At 38.8% G+C, this 23,463-nt stretch overlaps 1 protein-coding gene across 1 annotated transcript in view; it reads right to left on the reverse strand.

Annotated features, from left to right (window-relative positions):
- Nucleotides 1–23,463, reverse strand: part of CPE (carboxypeptidase E) — a 139,167-nt gene that overhangs the window by 30,513 nt on the left and 85,191 nt on the right. The window contains exons 2-3 of the mRNA XM_054252815.2: nt 7,958–8,154; nt 4,723–4,890 (exon numbers count right to left, since the gene is read on the reverse strand). Of these exons, the coding sequence (XP_054108790.1) occupies nt 4,723–4,890; nt 7,958–8,154 (365 nt within the window). The remainder of the gene's footprint in view (nt 1–4,722; nt 4,891–7,957; nt 8,155–23,463) is intronic.

The raw sequence follows: 23,463 nt of genomic DNA on the forward strand, positions 1-23,463 counted from the left end.
TCAGCTAGAAGAGTCTGACAGGCACTCTTAAATGAAGGTTGCTAATAACTTTAAAGATTGTAACGTTAGAATAGAGAAAGAACTTTCAGGAATCTCATGGAGAGCTGAAATGCTCATGAGTATCAGGCAGAACAGAAGTTAACTGCATAGACTGAACTAAAAGAAGAGTAAAATAATTCTTTTATGAGTTTTTGCTTAAAACTATTAATGATCCTTTGTTTTTCAAAATCAAGAAAACTTTCTTTGGAGCTAATTACAGCTTTTAAAACTAAGTACTCTTGTAAACAAAATTTGGAGCATATTTCTCTCAACCTGATTTCTCCAGAATTTGTAAACTATTTGTGAGTATTCTTAACTTATGGCAATATAGTTATTTGCTTAACGGCAGCAATAATCTGTTTTCTTTTGCAACAGGGCACAGTTGGAGAAACTGGTTATTTTACCAAGGGTTTGACTGGAATGGCATTCTTTCCGTTAAAGAATCAAACTTGACTTGAAGAGCCAATAAAAACCCATTGGGAAAACCATCCTCATACCTTGTCTACACAGTCCCTGTACAGGGTTCCTGACCCATGGGGAGTAAAGAATGTTACTTTCTGACAGGTCTAGGAGCCCCAGGTTCTCTTGGGACCTCAAGAGGAAAGGAATTTACTCAACTCACAGAGATATTTGATGGCACAAACCCATGGCTGGGTTCAAGGCATTTTAAAAGTCTTATCTGAGATTCCTTATGGAATGAAGTTTCATCAAAGCCAATTTAAAAAGAGGCCTATATGGCAAATAATTATTCTTGCTGTGCTTTATGCAAATAATCAGGCCAAGTATAATAGGACTAAAGCTTATTTTACAAACAAATCAGCCCTATCATGATTTGTTTTTAATAAAAATGAGGAATGGAGAGAGAAAAGTTATGTTTCAAGAACATACTAGATTACAATTCAATAACTTTATATTATATTCTATTCTTATCACTTGTTTTTGAGTTTTTGTCAACAATTTAGACTAACCCTGTTTATTCCTGTGACCCAACCAGTGATCTCTGGCCACAGCTCAGAAGAAACAAGAGGAATGAGTAGTGTAAAAATCTGGATCAATATTCAAATTCTGGGAACATATTGGAATTGGCTGGCAACCCCATCCACCCAAGTCTTAACAGGCATGATGACAGCCACCAGTTACCTGAGTAAGTTGGCAGCCTTGGGATTTTTTTGGAGCTGTCCTCACCCTCTTATTTCATTTTGACATTCTTCTAAATCTAATAAACTAATTTGTCTCCTCTTGCCTTCAGGCCATCAAGCTCCAGATGATCTTCAGTGAGAGATACCATCCTCTCAGTATTCAAGAGCCACCCTTCTACAGAGGACCCTTAGACTTCCCATCAACGAGACATGACAGAGGCAAAATCCCACATTTGTCTCCAGTAGGCCTGACTGGATACTGTTTTCAACCAATGCATGGAACACCCTGACAGCTAGCAAGAGGTGATGACCCAGAAAACCACCACCACCACCACCCCTCTGTCAGCAGGAAGCAGTAACAGAAGAATTACCTTTATTCATTTTCCCCAAAGAATTGAGGTCTTGGACTCTTGAGAGGGGAAATGTTATGATAGCTACGTAGTCAGACATGAGCAGGGGAAGAGAAGGCCCTCCGACCACCAGCTAATCTTCAGGTGATGGTCAGGCAGTTGCTAAACTGCCTCTCTAACATAATCACTGGTTGCCGCAGGTGCCAGGGAAAGGCACTCTCCCAATAAACAGAAAGGTCTAAAACTGGTGATCAGCTTCCTAAGATTACAGGAATTGGGCAAGTGGGCTCAAGCATACTAAGAGGCAAAATGGCAGGGATTAACTGATATGTGACTTTGTAGGAACAGCAAACTCAAGTGAGTATGCATACAACTTCAGTAAACACACTGTGAATACAGTGCCTCCCAAGTGCTGGAAGGCCACTGTGCATGTGGACAGCCCACCCCAAGGGAAGAGTCAGGGGAAAAGAGACACAAGCCCCTGCTCCCTTTGAAGCATGCCAATCTATAAAACCCCAAGTCAAAGGTCAAACTTGATCTCTCAAGTTGCCTGCCTGGCCCTCTTCCAAGTATACTTTACTTCCTTTCATTCATGCTCTAAACTTTTTAATAAACTTTCACTCCTGCTGTAAAGCTTGCTTTAGTCTCTCACTCTGCCTTATGCCTCTTGGTCGAATTCTTTCTTCTGAGGAGGCAAGAATTGAGGTTGCTGCAGACTTGTATGGATTTGCCACTGCTAACAAGACCAGCAGCCACCTGTAGGCTCACCCCATGTTTCTACAATGAATCCTATATACAGGCAGGAGAGTTTTTTGTTGTTTTTTTTTAGACAGTCTTACTCTGTCACCAGGCTGGAGGGTAGCATCCTGATCTCTGCTCACTGCAACCTCCACCTCCCAGAATCAAGCGATTCTCCCGCCTCCTGTAGCTGGGACTACAGGTGCGCACCATCACGCCTGGCTAATTTTTGTATTTTTAGTAGAGATGGAGTTTCACCATATTGGCCAGGCTGGTCTTGAACTCCTGACCTCGTGATCCACCCACTGTGGCCTTGTGGAGTGCTGGGATTATAGGCATGAGCCACCACACCCAGCCCACAGGAAAGTTTTTAAAAGTTTAGACCAATAATCTAAGACTCCCTGTCTCCTGGATCCTTTATCCAGCATCCCAACCCCATGATGAACACCTGTCTGGATCCCTGGCTGATGACTTGCAGTGGCTTTTTCAGACATTGTGATTTGCTGCTGAGCTGGAATGTGTATATTCATAGAAAGCCCTCAGCCTACTGCGGGTCATACTCAAACATTAATCATAATTCCTACAATCAAGGGATCCAAATCTGGAATCAAAAAGGAAAATAGCATACAAACAAATAACATAAATAAAGCTGGATGTAACAATAAGCCCATTCTGGAAGTATAGATGAAGAACATATAAAAAAAATCTGTCTTGAAGAGTAAAGGATGACTTCACAGAGGAAGTGGCATGGAAGGAAAGAGAAGAGAATTCTAGACAGTTAGAGCAGCAACCCATCTGAAGACATAAAATTGTTAGAAAATGGTATTTTTGGGAGCACAAAGGAGTTGGTATGACTGGAGTCTATAGGGTATCAAAGCCAGGTTAAGGAATAAACCAGCTGGCAGCTTCCAGGGCCCAAGGGACACTGGAATGACCCTGAAACTAAAATAAAATCGAGAAATTGTACTTTGTGAGCTCTCATTTAGGAAAGATACTAGAAGTAGTGGACACACAAGAGCAAAAATGGCCAGAACAATAGAGAAGGAACAGAGGGCTTCTAACATCAGTTCTTCACCTTTCCTCCAAGATGGGCTCAATTTCTCCTCCAAGTAATTGATGACAATATTGGTTCAAAGATGCACCAAATGTTTAGTGGATATGTAACTGTGTCTACCTAGCCCTGAGCTACACAACAGAGTGTACCAAAAAATTACAATGAAATGGTAATAGAAGTTCCAGGTCCTGGCCTCGAGTACTTTATATGTATTAACTTATTCAAATCTTATCCTATGAGGTAGATATTATCACTTCCATATGACCGATAAAGAAACTGAAACACAGAGAGGTCAAATAACTTTACAAAGTTCACACAGAAAGTATGAAGCCATGATTTATACAAAGGTAAATCTCTACCTTTAGAGTCTCTATGCTTAACCATCACACTGAATTTTCATTTTATCTTTTGGACAGTGGACAGCTGGTAAGGCTTTTTCAGCAAAAGTGCAATAATTTGTGTGTGAAGATCACTCACAGATTGAGAATTTGTGAAGATAGAGTTGGGAGAATCTGGACATGAAACACAAATAGGAGGCCACTGCACCAGTCACAGCAGGAGACCATGGGGGCCTGAGCTGAGGCAGGGGAACGAGTTTGCAGTGGAAGAGAAATGGAAGAGGTATCAGAGCTCACATCACTGAAAGGTGGTAACTGGTAAGCAGTGACAGAGACTGAAAAATCAAAAGCTTTCATGATTGGGATAAATGAAAGAATAGTGGTTCTAAGGGAAAATATTTGTTTCTGGACAACCTGAGCTTGAGGTCTTGAGTTTCACCAGTTACAAGGACCCAAGTTAGCTAGTAAAACAAAGAAATAAAGCTCTGTGGAAGGTCTGGAGTTAAAGGTACGGATCAGGGAGACCTTGTGTAACAGAAGACTCCGAAAGTACAGGTAAGGAGGGAAGCCCAGGGAAGCTCTCCAGGTATCAGGTGAGATCCCGAAGAAGGCCAGCATTTAAGCCCAGGTAGAAGAAACTGGGAAAAAACTGACTAGTGGTTTGAAAGGCAGCAGAAGAGGTAGGAGAAAGTAGAGTTTTGTAAAGAAAAGGAGGAGAAAGTCCTGGAAAAGAGAAAAAGAGCAACAGTGTCAATTCAGCAAGAGGAGCGGATCAGATGAGCTAATAAAGGGTCTCTGAGAAGGCCATGGTGACTTTCTACGAAATCTACAACTGGGTTTCTCCCTATATCTGCACCTCCAATCCTCTCCACCTCCAGCCCAGTTCTAGGGCAGGACTAATTTCACTGCACCAGCCCTTCCAGCCTCGACTTTCAAAGCCGGAGTTAACCAGCCCGTATAAGCTGTGCTGTTTGCTACTCCTCTGTCCTTCATGATGATGAAGATACTGGAACGTATTTCCTTAGGCTAGAGATGAACCCAAGAAGATTATCCATGGTCTCTACCTTTGTATTTTGATCCACAATTTTCTTCATATTTTTCAACAGATGATTATTTGGACCACCTTCTTTCTCATTCACGTACACTATCCTATCCAGGTCTGGAAAGTTCCGGTTCAGGTCTATTCCCTGGGCATTGCTTCGACCCACAAACCAGTCCTTGAGCTCACCAGGCTAAAAAAAGAAAAAAAAAATTAAAGAGAAAAATCATCAGTTGCTCATTATTGTCACTTTCTTTTTAACGTCTCTATCAATGTTCTTAAAAATAACATACTAACATTATTTACTTCAACAATGCCCTCACATAACAGCATTTTTACTACTGTACCGATATAAACATAAAAGCATCAGCTTTAAAGTACAGTCATGAGCCACATAATGACATTTCTGACCACGACTGACAGACTATACAACAGTGATCCCATAAGATTACAATGGAGGTGAAAAATTCCTATTGCCTAGTGACATCTTGATGGTCCTGACCCTGTGTAGGCCTAGGCTAATATGTATGTTTGTGTCTTAGTTGATTTCTAAGAGACATGTCTTACTCTGTTGCCCAGGCTGGGGGACAGTGGCATAGTCACAGCTAACTGTAAGTTCAAATTCCTGGGCTCAAGTGATCCTCCTTCCTTGGCCTCCCAAAGCACTAGGACAACCACGGTTGTCTAAATCTTTTATTTTTTTTGTTTGTGGTAGAGACAAGATTTAGCTATGTTGTTCAGGCTGGTCTCAACCTCCTAGCCTCAAGCAGTTCTCTCCTCTGGGCCTCCCAAAGCACTGTGATTACAGATATGAGCCACTGCACACAGCCTATGTCTTATTTTTAACAAAACAGTTCAAAAACTAAGAAACCACTAAACACTTTAAAAATAGAAAAAAGCTTGTAAAATAAGGATATAAAGACAGAAAAGATTTTTGGACAGCTGTACAATGTATTACGTGTTTCAAGCTAAGTGTTATTTTAAAAGAGTCCAAACCGTTTTTAAAGTTTAAAAGCTCATAAAGTAAAGACATTACAGTAAGATAAGGTTAGTTTATTATTGAAGAAAGAAAAGTATTTTTTATACATTTAGTGTAGCCTGAGTGCACAGTGTTTATAAATTCTATATTAGTGTACAGTAATGTCCTAGGCCTTCACATTCACTCACCACTCACTCACGGACTCACCCAGAGCAATTCCAGTCCCGTGCCTCCATTCATTGTAAAAGCCCTATCCAAGGGTACTGTTTTATCTTTTATGCTATTTTCACTTAACCTTTTCTATGTTTAGATACACAAATAGTTACTAGTGTGTTACGGTAGCCTACAGTGTTCAGTAGGGTAACATGCTATACAGACTTGTAGCCTAGGAGCAATAGGCTATACCATATAACTTAGGTGTGTAGTAAGCTACACCATGCAGGTTTATGCAGGTGCACTCTAGGATGTTCACACAATGACAATATCACCGAACATTGCATTTCTCAGAATGCTTCCCCATTACTTTTTTTTTTTTTTTGAGATGGAGTTTCACTTTTCTTGCCCAGGTGTGATCTCAGCTCACTGCAACCTCCACCTCCCAGGTACAAGCAATTCACCTGCCTCAGCCTCCTGAGTAGCTGGAATTACAGGCACCTGACACCACACTGGGATAGTTTTTTCATAATTTTAGTAGAAATGGGGTTTCACCATGTTGGCCAGGCTGGTCTCGAACTCCTGACCTCAGGTGATCCACCCACCTTGGCCTCCCAAAGTGCTGAGATTACAGGTGTGAGCCACTGTGCCTGGCCCGCTTCCCCATTATTAAGTGAGTCATGAGTGTACTTGGTTATAGGTATTTTGAAAATATGTTCAATAAATCATATTTTAAATGTTAACAATAATACTTAAGAGATATTTATCATCAAATTGCACAATCAATATATATTCACTAGTAATAAATGACCTATTTCAAAGTACATCATTCTATAATTAGATTTAAGTAAAATATTAATTGCCTCTGAAAATCACAGCAACCTATCTTTTAAATATTCAGAAGAATAAATAACCAAAGATTAGAAGCTTAAAATGAATTTACCAGGCATTATAGACTAATAACATGTCTCCCTCTCATGGTCTTCATGAAAAAATACGAGTCTAGAACAAAAGTTCTAGCGTTATATGATTTGAGGAATTTCTAGTTTAAACTCTTCATTTAACTAATGGTGCAATCTGGGAAATTAATAGATTTCCAAGATATTTGTTTTATTTTACAACGTGTTTTTTCTTGTTTTATTGTTAAATTATATCACATGATATAGACATATTTCCCACAATTTTTAAGTCGTGGAAGCTTAGATACCTTAGACTGTGAGGGGTAAAAATCAGTAAGACAGAAAAGAGCAATGATAATCTGTTGCCGTTGTGCCTTAAAATTCTGAATATTACCTTAAATATTAAATCATTTAATTTATATATTACTAGAATTTTTCTCTCATAACTTTAGAAATTATATCAATTTTATGTTTATTTACAGAAATTCTCTGGGTTTAAATGTCAGGCTATGTCATTGGATCTTTTTAACTGTAGATAAACATACTAAATATTAATTTGAATGTGTTCCCATAGACTAAGAAAATTATTTTAAACTAGAAAACAACAAATATAATGTTCCCCACCCCTGCCCAATAAAATAGGAACACACACCATATATCTTCCCTTAAAAAGGCATTATTTCCCAGCTTATCTAATAGCAAGGATATATTAAATTATTTTTATTTAAGAGGTAGGATTTTTGCTTGTTTGTTAACTTTATTCAGCATATGTAAAAACCAAGAAAACAGTAAAACATTGTTCTGACCAAAAGTATTTCTTCCTTGAATTCAGTAGAGGGCGCTGTGACACTGGCTCACCCAGATACACTCATAGCGTTACTCTTCAACAAATAGCAGTAGACATTTTTCATATTTGTAGATTTTTAAAAGAAAACTTACCTAGTCACAAAAGTGGATTAATAATTTATTGAAAAACATAAAACAAAACACTATTAGAACATCAACTTCTTACAATTTCTCATTCCTAGTCTTTGCTAGAGAAACTTGCCCATCATCCCTTTCATTCTGTAGTTTTCTTACCAGACAGTTGAGTAATGAATGCATCACTTATGCCCTCCACGGCACCATCTGTACTCTTTGTTAGAGGGCATAATTTTTAGATAAATATGTATGTACAAACAAACAGAAAATGAAGAAAGCACACCTGATCTGAGCGGCCTGGCACTCACCTGAGATGCTGCCTTCTCAAAGCCATCTGGGTTCAGGGAAGGCATGATGTGAATGCGGGTATTGTGGATCAGGTTGACAATTGTCTCGTTCCCCTTCTGGTATTCATTGCATAGGTACTGGGCCAAGAAAATGAGCAGTTCCCGTCCAACAGCCTCATTCCCATGCATATTCCCAATGTATTTAAATTCCGGCTCACCTGAAAGATCAACAATGGATAGTATGGAGATGTTTTCTGTGACATACAGTGCCAAATATATGTAAACCTACAAATGTATTATGAATACCTGATGGTTTCTTTTTCCTCCAGCAGTGATGCCTTAAAAAAAATCTACCTTAGACATTAAAATACCCATTTTATCCTACTATTCCTCACTTCCCAGCTACCCACCCATGATGGACTGAATTGCATTCACCCAAAATTTATATGTTGAAGATCTAACATCCAATGTGACTGTATTAAGGAGGTAATTAAGGTTACATTAAGTTGTAAGGGTGGAGCTCTAATTCAACAGGACTGTCGTCTTTATAAAGAGACGAAGAGACACCAGAGCCCTCTTTCTCCTCTGCACAGAGGAAAGACCGTGAGAGAACACAGTGAGAAGGCTGCCACCTGTAAGCAAGGAAGAGAGGCCTCACCAGAAACCAACCTTGTTGGCACCTTGATCATGAACTTCTAGCCTCCAGGACTGTGAGAAAACAAATTTCTATTGTTTAAGCCAGCCAGTCTGTGGGTATTTTGCTATGGCAGTCTGACAAGACTAATACACCATTTTACCCACGGTAACTCATAATAATAATAATACACTATGTGCCTCCTGTTAAACACTGTGCTTTTGCATGTTTTCTTATTTAATCCTGACCAAACATCTATCAATAAATATTATTATCCAACCTCATTTTGCAGATGAACAAACCGAAGTTCAGGCTGCTTAAGAAGACTGCCCATAGTCATACGGCCTGTGAAGCCAGGATTCAAATGCTGGTCTTCTGGTTTACTTAGAAGTCTATGTTTTTGTTTTTTTGTTTATCATAGTGATTAAGAGGAGCCAGACTGCATGGGTTCAAATCCTAGCACCATTTCTTACTGTCCAAGTTACTTCAGTTCTCTGTGGCTCTGTTTTTCCATCTAAAAAATAGAGATAACAATAGTTTCTAACCCGTAAGGAAGGTTACTATAAGAATGAAATAAAATAATGAATGTAAATGCTTAGAACAGTGTCTGGCAAATATCAAGTGCTATGTGTTTCCTATAATTATCTTTAATATTATTATGACATCACGTTAGCTTGTCATTGTGAAGTTCCTTGCCATACACGATCTAATTTTCTCTTCACAACGGCCCACTAAAATGTGTAAGGCATATATTTTTTATTATCCTTATGGTATAAATGCAGTCCAAAGAGGATATATTCTGCTGAAGGGCTCAGAATACTAAGAAAAGTCACTGTTTGCCCATTTGTGAGACTCTCCTTGCGTTTTAGGAGGAGTAATGACATTGCAGAACGTAGCAGCAAAGTGATCTTAATTAACCCTGTTGTTCTGCTTGTTTCAGCTGCATCCATCCCATGGGCCCAATTTCTGCAGTAGAAAGGATTCTCCCATTTACAAAACCACTAACACTGCTGGTTCCTGGTATAAGAAAAGAAGTTGGAATTATTTTTTTCCTGGAAATATGTTAACTAAACATTCTTTGCGTGAGATTCCTGAGTGTCTGATTTAAGTGACTATTCACCCCAGAAAACTACGTCCTTGTGGTGACCTCTGAGTCTGAGCTTATGCTAATCTTAATCTAAGGATCAGGTGGGAGCAGGATCAGGGCTATTTATACCCCCCTCAGTTTTCACTTTAAGGGAGAGTCTCTAATAAAACTATCCCTAGAGACTTGCCCAGAAAGAATGAGAAGAGATGAGGAGGTGTGAGAAGGGATGTTCTGTTGACTTCTGATTTCAAAGGTCATACATAGTAACCTGCTTCCTTTCTGTAAACTCATTCAGTTTATACCTTCATTTACTGGATGTATTCATTTGATTGAGGCACAGGAGAAACTGCAGCAGCCCATTAGAGAGAGTGAACAAGTAGCCAGGGGAAGATTAGAAGCTGGCTTCACAAGGTTTTTTGAGAAGATTGCACCAAGGAGGCATTCTGGTCTTGCTCTCTTCCCCAACACAACTTCGAAGCTCCACATCACACAATAAAGCTTGGCCCACCACCCCTAATTACACTGAAAATTGTTATGACTTATCAGGGTTTAAATCTCTTCTTTAATCACTTAAAGAAGAAAGAACAAACCCTTAGTCACCAAGCCAACTTTGCCCCAGGTTTAGCTAGCACAGGATATTTTGTATTTGTGTTTGAATGCTTTGGGATAGAGCATGCTCCCCCTACGTCTGCCACAGGCTGCACCACTCCCTATTGCTGCTTTCCTCATTTAAGTTTGCAACTCCTGATTTTCAGACTCAGAACATGTACGACGTGGTTTCTTTCCAAATCTGCAGATTTCTCTCAGGTAAAATATCCCCCAATATATAATGACAATAACAATGCTTTAGGTTGAAGTGAAGACAGGACCACAAAGGTCATTATGTTGAAGATATGAAAGTATGGGGGGGAAGTGCAAGACACAGATGACAGCAAAAGAAAAGGCAAGTGTATCTCTAACTCCTGTCCTCAGGAATAAATTAGATCACTATATAATGTTATCACCGGAATACAGAAGAGCAATGTTGCTTTAAGCCAACTGATACAACTTGTGAGATGGGGAAGAGCCGCATTGTTTAAATATAGCCTTTCTTGATATGGAATCCCAGGGTCAGATGCAAAAGCAAATATGTCAGCATTCCTAAACTGAAGGAATGCAGAGTCTGGAAGAAGACTCAGACGTGCAATGGACGATGTTCAGGAGTGAGGCAACAGTGAAGGAATGCTGGATCTATAACTAAACTGCTTCGAGGTTCCAAACTGGGATATTCCCTCCAACCTTCTGGCCTCTCTCCGGCTCTTTTCCCTCCCAAAGCCACAGTTTTCTTTTTAAAACACAACCCTCCTCAGGTCACCTCCATCTAAGAACCCATCAGTAACTTCCCCTTTGCTTTCATGATAAAGACCAAAATTCTCTACATAATCTTTAATCTCCACATGGTTTGGCCTGGTGCTTCTCGCCTTCTGAGGCACAGCCGTTCCCTCCTGTGTTTCAGCCATGCTTCCTTCAGCCACGGGGCTCATGCCTATAATGCTCTCTGCTTCACACATTCACACATTTTATCCACACATCCTTCTCAGTGTGGCTAAATACAGTTTCCTCGAAGTATCTTCAGTCTAGGTCCAGGTCCTTTGTTATTTTATTTTCGTTTATTTTTATTTACTTAATTTTTTTTTTTTTTTTTTTTTTTTTAGGCAGAGGCTCACTCTGTCATCCAGTCTAGAGTGCTGTGGCACAGTCATGGCTCACTGCAGCCTCAACCTCTCGGGCTCAGATGATCCTCCCACATCAGCCTCCTGAGTAGCTAGGACTGTGGGTGTGCAGCACCATGTCCATCTAATTTTTTTGTACAGGTGAGGTTTTGTCATCTTGCCCAGGCTGGATTTGTTATTATTACTACCTCAGTTTGAAAATATACATTCATAAATGTAGTTGTTGGATTAACCCCTCTCTCGCTCAGACTGTAAGGTCTATTAGTCCTGGGATAGAATCTATTTTAGCTCACTACTCTGTCACCTGTGCCCCCACATAGAGTAGAGGCACGATAAATGTCAGTTCAATTTTTGAGCAAATGAGTAAATCAATGGTCTTGTTTTTCAATCCATCCTTGCATGGCTGAGAGTAGAGCTTGCCCTTGAGACAGAGGTGCAGCTGCAGACGCTTGAAAACCCTCTGGAACTATGAAGGGAATAAAGGAGTAACTGAAGGGGGCTTGAGGCAGCTTCAAGGAGGCTGCACCCCAGGTGGAATATCAGGAGGTCTCAATGGCTCCTTGCTCTATCCAGCAACCCCAGGTAGGAATGGAAACTCTTTGGGAAGGAAGGCAGCAGTATTGTGAACAGCTGATTTCCCAAATCTCCAGGGTCACCACAAAACTTCTCTAGGCGAGCAGCTCCCCGAAGCTATTTTTATTGTAAAGACTTAACAACAGATTCTGAAGAAACTTTGCCTTCAGAATCCTTAGAACAGAAATAGCAATAAAATTGAAGACTTCAGATTTTGAATGGCCCTCTGTGAGTCAATACATTCTTTACCTTACACATTTTTTAAGCAAAGCAGTGACAGCTTTTCATCATCAATTTTCTTTTCTGTGCAAATGGATGACGTTTGCCTTCCCGTTTATGGTGTTTACATAGAAGAACAAGCCCCAGGTTTAACAGGTTGCAGCTGCCAGCTATGGGGATCCGGCTGGTAATGTACAAGTCCCTGTGCGTTAGCTCATCTCTCTCCTAGCAACGGGGCAAAGGCAGCGTGAAGCACTGAAGAACATCCTCAGGACACTGGGGATGGTTGATTTTACATTCGTCTTATTTTCTTCACTAATTTATTTTCCTTTTTACACAGTAATCCTGAGTTCCTGATCTTGCAATTGAGGAATCATTATATTTGCACAGGTTTGCACTTTATAGGCTCAGCAAGCACCTTTTCCCCATTGCATCAATTTTCCCACAATTTCGTGTAAAAATGAGCCTTCCAGTTACTTCACATGGCACACGATCATCAATCAAGCCATTATTAAAAGACGATCACTTCATAAACCAAATAATCCAGCCTGGCTGGGCCGAGTTTCTTTTTCCATCTATATCACAGAACAACTAATGTACCTGGTTGGATTTGCATTCTCGTCAGAATAAGATAAGAATAAATTCTAAGCTTTAAAAATATCCACAGTTTTAATTAAGGCAGAAATAGCTGCATAAATTCCAAACCAGAGCAGAAAAATGATTTTAAGTCCAGATTTGTAACTCTTATTTTGCCCTAATTTGTATTAATATGATTTGAAATAACTAAATCAGTAAAAAGTAGCTTTAAAGAAGTTTCTTGCCTCAAAAATAAAATATTACTCTTTTACACTCCAGAAACCCACATCCACATGGGTGAAATTTGAAAATGGAGGCAAGTTAGCAACGTTCCCAAATGGTAAAAGAAATTTATGCCTTAAAGTGACCAGAGAGCACTAAAGCAGATGTCCACAGGTCAGTAGGGTAAGCATGTGAGAAATGATCAAGGCTGGCGTGGTGGCTCATGCCTGTAATCCCAGCACTTTGGGAGGCCGAGGCGGGTGGATTACCTGAGGTCAGGAGTTCGAGACCAGCCTGACTAACATAGCAAAACCCTGTTTCTACTAAAAAATACAAAAAATCAGCTGGGCATGGTGGTGTGTGCCTATAGCACCTGTAATCCCAGCTACTTGGGAGGCTAAGGCAGGAGAATCACTTGAACCCAGGAGGTGGAGGTTGCAGTGAGCTATGATTGTGCCATTGCACTCCAGCTTGGGCAAAAGGAGCGAAACTCTGTCTCAAAATAAAAGAGAAATGGAAGGAGAGTGGAAGGATGGAAGAAAGGAAGGAAAGAAGGAAGAAAGGAGGGAAGAAGGGAAGAAAGGAAGGAGGGAAGGGGGATGGAGGGAAGGAAGAAAAAACGGAAGGAGGGAGGGAAGAAGGGAGGAAGGAAGGAAGGAAGAGAGGAAGAAAGGAAGGGATCGAATAAAAAGACAAAAGTCAAAAATAATACTGTCTTCTATTCCCATGAAAAGAAAATTTACTTTCACTCTGGTATTTGGTCCCATGATGGATCTGTCTAACTATCTAGTATTTTCTTCTCTTTTTGGAAATAACAGACAGGTCGATCACTTGGTACAGTAATTGAAGAGATGATTTGAAGACCGCTTTCAAATCTTGGAGCCAATTATACAGTGGCCTTTATATGGGAAGAAAACAGCAGAGGGAAAATATCCAATGGGAAATGAAATAACAAATGTGAATGTGGATTGTAAATTGTGAAATTCTATGTAAGAAGTGGAGCATCATTATTTAGAAGAAAAAAAGTAGGTTAAGGGTATTTTAAGAAAGAACTTGATTATAGTAACAGAATTCTCTCATCTTTTATCCTGAAAATAGAGAGGAAACTCACACTGGGATGAATCTATTCTTCCGCCAACATTAAATTTTTTCCAAATATAGGTCCACTAATTCATTTGGAAGTTATATATTTAACTCACTGATTACATAATTCTTGGAGCTGGTGACAATTTGAAAATACGTGTTCTAGGTACATGTAACAAACATACTGCTGAATAACAATAGTGTAATATCCACAGATAAAACACCATATTTCAAAGATACCATGATAAAATGTGCACATAAGCAGTGATTTTGAAAAACAGACAAACAAATGACTCTATAAGCCTCACAATCACTGCACTGATTTGATTTACAAACTGCTATGCAAGCAAGTTGGAAACATCGTTGGAACAGATGGGCGTTTTCATCGATGATCCTCCCTCAGTCATAAAACTGGGGCTAAAACATTAGTGCTACTAATTGTTTCCCCTTGTTTGACATTCTAACCTATTATAGCCAGTAAATCATTCTTGCAGAAACTGAACCTGCAAGTTTCCTAGACTTCATCAATAAGAACATCATTAATTGGCTCATGTTTTGGCACATTTTAGCAGCCTAAAAATGCTGGGCATATTCCTAAAGGAAATGCACGTCTCCAGAGATCCAGTAAACAACACGAGGGAGTATTACGCTTATAAAAATAGATTCCTCGTTTACAGAAGAAATGAGGAAAAGTAAAGAAAGAAGTGAGAAAAGGAAACCAAAAAAAGGCAAAGGAACAAAAAAATGATTGTAAAAGAAATGATAGAGTATAGAAGCATTATATTCTCTCCTCTTGCTTCTTACTTCCTTCAGAGTGAAATTTAGAAAACTACCAAATCAACATATCTTAAAAGTGAAATCTCACTTCATCTGATTTTTAATGGGCAGTCAAGATGGAATATATTATAGAATTATTCCAGCCGGGAGCAGTGGCTCACGCCTGTAATCCTAGCACTTTGGGAGGACGAGGTGGGTGGATCACCTGAGGTCAGAAGTTCAAGACCAGCCTGGCCATCATGGTGAAACCCCATCTTATAAAAAAAAAAAAAGAATTATTCTGCAGATACATATTGCAGAATCATCTTGTGATATTAATTATGCATTTGCTTTTAATCTTAAATTTTAACGTTATCTTACATATGACATCTAGAATATTTCTAGTAAAATTCTAATGGAAGAAAGAGGGGTGAGCAAAAGAATAGAAGGTATTTCCAGCTTCATAGTTTTATAAAATAATGTCAGAGTTCCAGTATTAGCAGAAATCCTTTCACTTTCTGAAATCAAAGTATTTGATGCCTTCACAAAAGAAAACTGGAAACTTTTTACAAATATCCCATACACAGTGGTGTGCTGGTAAATGTTTCACACTCAGCTCTAATTTGTAGCATTGCCTATTTCCATGGTGTAAATTCTGTCACCCTGGCCAATCTGAAGCTACCAATATGTGGTCACTTGGCTCACAAATTTCCTGAAAATGACAAAAGCTCTCATAAGCCGGTAAAAGCCTAATACAATCTACTATTGCATGTGGAGAGCAATTATTTGAGATAGATGGCTTCTGGTTTCTCCAAAGGTTCTCCAAAAGGGGAAATTGAGGTCTAAAAATCTGAAGAATTTTGAAACACATTATTAGAAATACAATGAGGCTATAAGCCAGGCACAGTGGCTCATGCTATAATCCCAGTGCTTTGGGAGGCCAAGGCAGGCAGATCACCTGAGGTCAGAGTTTGAGACCAGCCTGGCCAAACTGGTGGAACCCAGTCTCTACTAAAAAAAAAAAAAAAATTGTAAAAAATTAGCTGGGCATAGTGGTACACACCTGTAGTACCAGCTACTCAAGAGGCTGAGGCAAGAGAATTGCTTGAACCTGGGAGGCGGAGGTTGTAGTGAGCCAAGATCACACCACTGCACTCCAGGCTGTACAACAGCAAGACTCCATCTCAAAAAAAGAAAGAAAGAAAGAAAGAAATAAAAGAAATATAACAAAATTAGCCTCTACTCTGTTACTTTTCTTTTTGTTTCATTTCATGCTAGGATAATTAAAAGAAGCTTTTTTTACTTTGTGTGGGCTTTTTTACCTTATATTAATATAGAGCTGTTTCCAAAGCATTGCATCATTATCAATTCAACTTAGGGAGAAGGAAAAGTAAGGAGGCCAAGGGACATTGTTCTGCCTGAATCAGTTATCCTAGCAGTTACTGACTCACAAGATTATAACACCCTTTGCCCTAAATATCAGCCATAATAAATCAATGAAGAAAATTTACTTTAACCTATTACATGATTTTTCTAAAATATTTGTCAACAATAATATCAGATATTCAAAATTCCTTCTGCTCTCTCTATCGTCCTGTCCTACAAGACGATCTTCACAATAAAAAAGACAATATAATCTCTGCTCCTATTCATATAAATTCATCATTCAATATTCACAGAAATAAATTATTTAACATTAGTAACACAAAACACCTTATTAGAATAATAAGAAGAAGCAGCTACCTATGAAAGCCTACAGAATCAGAAAAATTTTTGACTTGTGGCTAGGCACGGTGGATCATGTCTGTAATCCCAGCACTTTGGGAGGTCAAGGCGGATCGCATGAGGTCAGGAGCTCAAGACCAGCCTGGCCAACATGACGAAACACCATCTCTACTAAAAACACAAAAAATATCTGGACGTGGTAGTGGGTGCCTATAATCCCAGCTACTCCAGAGGCTGAGGCAGGAGAATTGCTTGAACCCAGGAGGCAGAGGTTGCAGTGAGCTGAGATCATGCCACTGTACCTCCAACCTGGACAGCAGAGCAAGACTCCATCTCAAAAAAAAAAAGAAAAGAAAAATAAAAACCTTTGACTTCTTTAAGAACATTGTTAAGTGAGCACAGAGAAGTTTTAATATACAAATCAGATAAGGCAGAGATTGTTTTAATGATTTAGTTTCATAATTTGAAATCTTTCTGTAGATATTCATCACCAAAAGGACCGGTAATTTTTTTTATGCTGTAATAGTTATTGGCTACATCAAATGCTTATCAAAATGCCTTTGTGCACTTATTCACCGAAGAGGGTTTTTGGACCTTAAAGCATCTTTTAGAATGATTAGCTTCTACTTATCTTAGGTAACTCAGAAGATTCTGCTGTTTTTCACTAATATTCTTATCAAATAAAATAAGATAAATTGGAAAGATAAATTTGTCTAAGAAGTTAAGCAAAAAACAGAGGTAACTGAAGTGACACTAGAAGCAATGGAAAGAAAACATGAATGCACCTGACTTACGGCAGTGACTGTGATTCAAGTGAATCAATTTTGCTGATTCTCTCATTAACATATTTGACTGTGATTTTTATATCTATTTTGGAAAGTAATTTCCATGAGGAGTTCATTTCATAGGTTGAGAAGAAACGTTAGGGGGCAGCATCAAGTTTCCAAAGGTCAAAAGTTCTGCAACTTTTCCAAGGTTTTTTGTGAGGAACAATTTGGTTTGTTCTACAAAACTCCAGAGGAAAAATCTACAGTCAGTAACTAGAAGGTACAGAGAGAGTGCACAGCTGAAGAACAAATTTTCTTTCAGTTAGAGCTATTGAAAGATAGAACGGTTGGGAAGTCATTAATTCCCATAGAAGCAGAAAGGTATCTAAGAGACAAGCTGTGGAGGCTGGACTATATAATCTCTAGATTATCTGATTCTAGAGAAGCAGGGCTGTATCTTTTGCATGACAAACTACTGGTATTCAAGTTTCTAAAACTGTCCTGTACAAATCATGGTTGTCAATAAATGTCAATGACAATTTTGACGGTTCTCTAGAACAAAAAGAAAACTGTAGATCATCATAGTGAACTAAGACAGGATTATAAAAATTAATGGAAAAACACTAGTCCATTTCCTCAGTCATTGCTCTTTATGCCCATGAATGAACAGCTCATCCTTTCAAATAGATGATGAGTAAAAGTAATGTCATCAGAACCTGTGTGAGTGGAGAATGTCAAACACTTCTAGCAGACACAGATAAATGAAGGAGAAAAATGTCAATTTACTAATCCATAGATATAATGGTAGTAGCATTAACTACCTAAAACAAAATCAAGAATATAAAAACTCACTTGAATGATCTCTTCCCAGAAGATCTTTGGAACATTTTTTTATTCTCTGTAAAGGAAAATAACTCAAAAGTCAAGTAAATTTGTCAAACATCTTCAGGATGTTATTTTTTCAACATCATCACGAAAGACTTTCGATGTTGAACAAGCACTAGTTTCAGAAGGAGTAGCCACACAGTAGAATCCTTTGAAGGGGAATAAAGGAGCGAATGGAGCTTTCTGAGTCATTCTGCATGCCTGCACCTATGGAGAAACCAGAGCCATCTATCCCAAATAATCACTCTACATATGCAGCGGTGGGAGGGGCTGGCTTGTAATGGCTTATGAAAGCCTTTTTTAATTTTCAGGGAATTTGTGAGCCAAGTGACCTCATGTTGGTAGCTTCAGATTGGCCAAGGTGGGAGTATTTATACCATGGAAATAGGCAGTGCTACAAATCAGAACTCATTGTAAAACATTTACCAGCACACCACTGTGTATGGGGTATTTGCAAAAGATTTCTAGCTTACTTCTGTGAAGGCATCAATTACTTGCATTTCAAAAAATGAGGACAATTCTGTTAATATTGAAATGCTGGCATTATTTTTTATAAACTTGTGAAGGTGGAAATACCTTCTTTTCCTTTGCTCACCTCTCTTTCTTTACTTAGGATCTAACCAGGAAAGCCGGTATCTAGACGGTGAGGAGTCTCTTGTGAAAGGACTGGGCTACTCTGGGTCTCCCTCCAGGAGATCATTCCGCAAGAAGACAGTCATGAAGTATCTTCTTTTGTTGAAAATTTGTAAAGAAAATTGAGTTTGGCTGTTGTGGCTTATGCCTGTAATCCCAGTACTTTGGGAAACCAAGGTGGGGAGATCACTTGAGCCTAGGAGATTGAGATAAACTTGAGAAACATGGTGAAACTCGATCTCTACAAAATTTTTTAAAATTAGCTGGGCAGGGTGGTGCACACCTGTGGTCCCAGCTATTCAGGAGCCTGAGGGGGAGGATCGCTTGAGCCTGAAAGGTTGAGACTGCAGTTAGCCATGATTGTGCCACTGCACTCAGCCTGGGTGACAGAGTGAGACCCTGTCAAGAAAGAAGAAAAGAAAGAAAGAAAAGAAAGTGAGAGAGGGAAAGAAAGAAAGAAGGAAGAAAGAAAGAAAGAAAGAAGGAAGAAAGAAAGAAAGAAAGAAAGAAAGAAAGAAAGAAAGAAAGAAGAAAGAAAGAAAAAAGAAAGAAAGAAAGAGGAAGAAAGAAAGAAAAGAGAAAGGAAAGAAAGGAAGAAAAAGGGATGGAGGCAGGGAAGGAAGGGAGGGAGGGAGGGTGGGAGAGAGGAAGGGAGAGGAAGGAAAGAAATTGTGCTGACTTACAGCAGTCTAGATCAGAATCATTTGTGGAGCTTCTTAAACATATAGCTTTCTCAGCCCTATGGGGCCTGAGCAGCTGTGTTCTGAACAGGGTCTAGAGGTGATTCTGATGCCAGGGCAAGAATGAGAAGGAATGATTTGGGAAGAAGGCACTGGGAAAAGTGCCTTTTGGGAGGGATGAAATGATGCCAGCTGACTGGTGGGAACTTCAACAGCTGAGGGCCATGGAGGTACTAGCTGAGTGGGGTGCTGGTTCTTAACAATTTGTGGGTCATGGCCTTTTTTGAAAATTCAATGTAAACAAAACTATGAATGATCTTTCCAGACATTTGCAAAAAAAAAAAATCACAAAAATGTACAAAGATTTTACAAATTTAAGGAACCTTATTCTAGACTTTATAAGTCAGAATCAGAAAACGGAAATAAGAGCCACAATAAATATCAACATATGCCTGTACGCAGGTTCATTTTCTTTTTCATTGGTCTATCATAGTTGTACATAGGTACATAATTATACATACATGTGATATTTTGATACATGTATACAATATGCAATGATCGAGTCTGGGTAATTAGGATATCCATCACCTCAAACATTTATCTTTTATTTGTACTGGAAACATTGGAATTCTTCTCTTCTAGCTATTTTGAATTGCACAATCAATTATTAACAGTTTACCTATAGTAGTGTTGAATTCTAAAACTTATTTCTTCTGGCTAACTGTGCCCATTAACTAACTTCTCCTCATCCCCACCTTCCCTTCTCAACCTCTGGTATCTACCATTCTGCTCTCTCTTTCCAGTTTAGCCCTTACATACATGTGAGAACATGCCATATTTTTCTCTCTGGGCCTACGCAGGTTTGTTTTCTGATCCCAGACAAATAGGAGAATTTTATATGCCCTTCCTTACTTCAGAAAGACCAAACTGGAATGGTGGCAATATAGTATTATTTTAAAAAACAAAAACAAAAACGAGGGTTTGGGAGTGGTTTGTGGCTTAGGTGAGACGAACTTGGGTTTGATTTCAGAATTAACACTGTATATTTAACCTTGAACAAATAACCCCTAGCCTCGGTTTTCTTTTCTGTAAAGTGTCTTATTAAAACCTCTTCGGCTGAGTTGTTGAGAGGATTATATGTGAAATACACAGATGAGACATTTTGCATCATGCCCAACTAGTGGGTAGCTAATCAATGGAAATCATATTGCTCATTATTGTTACTCATACTGGTAACAATAATGAAGGTGATCTTCCCTATTGGAGACTTAGAAACTTCCAACAGGAATATTAGGCGCCCCTGGGATCATTTAAACAGCAACGGAACCTAAATAGGTTTGGAAAATTAAGCAATCCCTCCAGGAATATAGACAATAATATCGGCCTGTAATTCAAACCTATCTCCTCTGGCAGGGCTCCTCAAACTTGGATGCCATGTGAAGCAACTGGAGATCCTATTAAAATGCGGATTCCAATTCAGCAGATCTGGAAAGGGGCCTGAGAGCCTGTAGCTCTAAGAAGCTCCCCTGGGATGCCATACAGCTGGTCAGTGGACTATGCTCTGCCGCAGACCTAGGAACCATTCTTTGAATGCAGAAAGGCCATTTGGAACCTCCAAAATCAAGAGTAGCGGAAAGAAAAAGAGTGCAAATGACTTTTAAAATAGTAAAAACAACAACAACAAAAGCTTGAGTGCTTTTTCTTATACCAGCCTACTTGAGTGCCCATCCATTCAAAGGCATACAGCATAATTTTCAAGGCTGCTATGTGGCTTCAGCTCTAAGATTCATTATAAGTGCTTAACGGTATGATCAAAAAATATCTACTCGGCCGGGCGCAGTGGCTCACTCCTGTAATCCCAGTATTTTGGGAGGCCAAGGTGGGCAGATCACGAGGTCAAGAAATCGAGACCATCCTGGCCAACATGGTGAAAACCCGTCTCTACTAAAAAATACAAAAATTAGCTGGATGTGGTGGCACACACCTGTAGTCCCAGCTACTCAGGATGCTGAAACAGGAGATTTGCTTGAACCCAGGAAGTGGAGATTGCAGTGAGCCGAGATTGTGCCACTGAGCTCCAGACTGGCGCCTAGTGACAGAGCAAGACTCTGTCTTAAAAAAAAAGTATCTACTCTGTGTATTAAATCTGATGTTAGATGCAGGAAGGTGGTGGAATATTGCCAGACATGAAATAATCCTATGATACTCCAGAACTGTTCAGATGACAGGAAAGTGTATTGCTTGTCCCAGTTTTTAATTTGATATTTAAATTTTAATTATACATTAAATAATTATGCATAGTTTTACATTTTTAATGTACTTGTGAATAAATTATGAGTAATCATAGATGTTATATAATATGCACTATCATATTTTGTTTATGGTTCTCTCACTAACGTACTTTTAAGATTTTTACTGATTGCAACTATTCTAATTTTACCTCCCACTCAATCTCCTCCATCTTCGCTACTCTTCTTGATTTATTTCTTCAGGGACTGAGATAGGACCTTTAGATAATTTTTTCTTCCCAATGAAGAAGAGAAATAAAATGAAAGATAAAATCACATATAAGATAAAGTAGATAATTAAACAGATACACACTAGCCCCCCCAAAATCTTGATATTTCTGATTTTGTAAAAGTTCTTGTTCATATTAGTATTTCACTTGTCCCTTCCCTTAGGAATTTTTTGATGTTAATTTAAATGTTCTACAAACATTCGAAAGTAAAAATAATATTAAGATGTTTTGCTAAATAAAATATAAAACATCTGGTTTAAATGAAGAAATAAAGACAGTTACTAAATGTTAATGAATCAACTTTAATTTCATGTGTGTCCCAAGTAAACATTATCTACAATGTCAAAATGCCAACTTAAATGTTATACTGAACTTCATTCTTTTTGCGAATAAGTTCATGATTCTTTTAAAGCTATTTATGATTCTCTATTCAGATGGTTTGAGATATCTTGTCAAAAGTATTCCTATTAAAATATTTCTTTGTGAACAAAATAAACAGCTGACTGTTTTCAAGTACTGATAAAAATCATCATGTATATCAAAAAATTTCCGGGCCGGGCACAGTGGCTCACGCCTATAATCCCAGGACTTTGGGAGCACGAGACGGGTGGATCACGAGGTCAAGAGATCGAGACCATCTTGGTCAACAAGGTGAAACCCCATCTCTACTAAAAATACAAAAATTAGTTGGGCATGGTGGTGCGCACCTGTAGTCCCAGCTACTCGGGAGGCTAAAGCAGGAGAATTGCTTGAACCCAGAAGGCGGAGGTTGCGGTGAGCCGAGATCATGCCATTGCACTACAGTCTGGGTAACAACAGTGAAACTCCGTCTCAAAAAAAAAGAAAAAAAAATTCCATTTAAAATGATTTTCTAACTGCTTAACAGCTCAGAAAAAGATAAATAAATGTGCCCCAAGCCCAGAAAAAAAGAAAAGAATTCTTTTCTGGGAAGATAATTAAATAACAAAAAATTACCAGAAAAATTTTACATGAAATCTAAACAAATAAACCAAAACCTAAACAGCTCTGTCAACAGATAAATATATTCATCATATATCTCAATGTTGAGGGTAGAAAACATTGCCGTTTTCTTTACGGATATGTTACTCTCAACACTCACCGACTGCACTTCTGCTTTCACACACAACTCTCTTACCTACTTATTGCTCATCTCCCCAACATCCAAGATCAGAAAAGACATAGCCCTACAGCAACAAGGACAGTCGTGAAAATTAACAGGAGTCACAAAAAAAATGAGGCCTCTCCTCAAATAAACCCATATTCATGAAAGCAAATGAGAATTTAATATTTTTGGTGTCACCCGTGAACATTATTGTGTCACAAGCACATCAGAATTTAAATGTTTATTAACCTCGATTTGATCTTACCATTCTTTAAACTCATGGTATAAATGTAGGCATTATCATTATGACGTTGGTAATAACAGGGTAATCACA

Source organism: Callithrix jacchus, chromosome 3, assembly GCF_049354715.1.
Source record: "Callithrix jacchus isolate 240 chromosome 3, calJac240_pri, whole genome shotgun sequence".
Classification (NCBI taxonomy): Eukaryota; Metazoa; Chordata; class Mammalia; order Primates; family Cebidae; genus Callithrix; species Callithrix jacchus.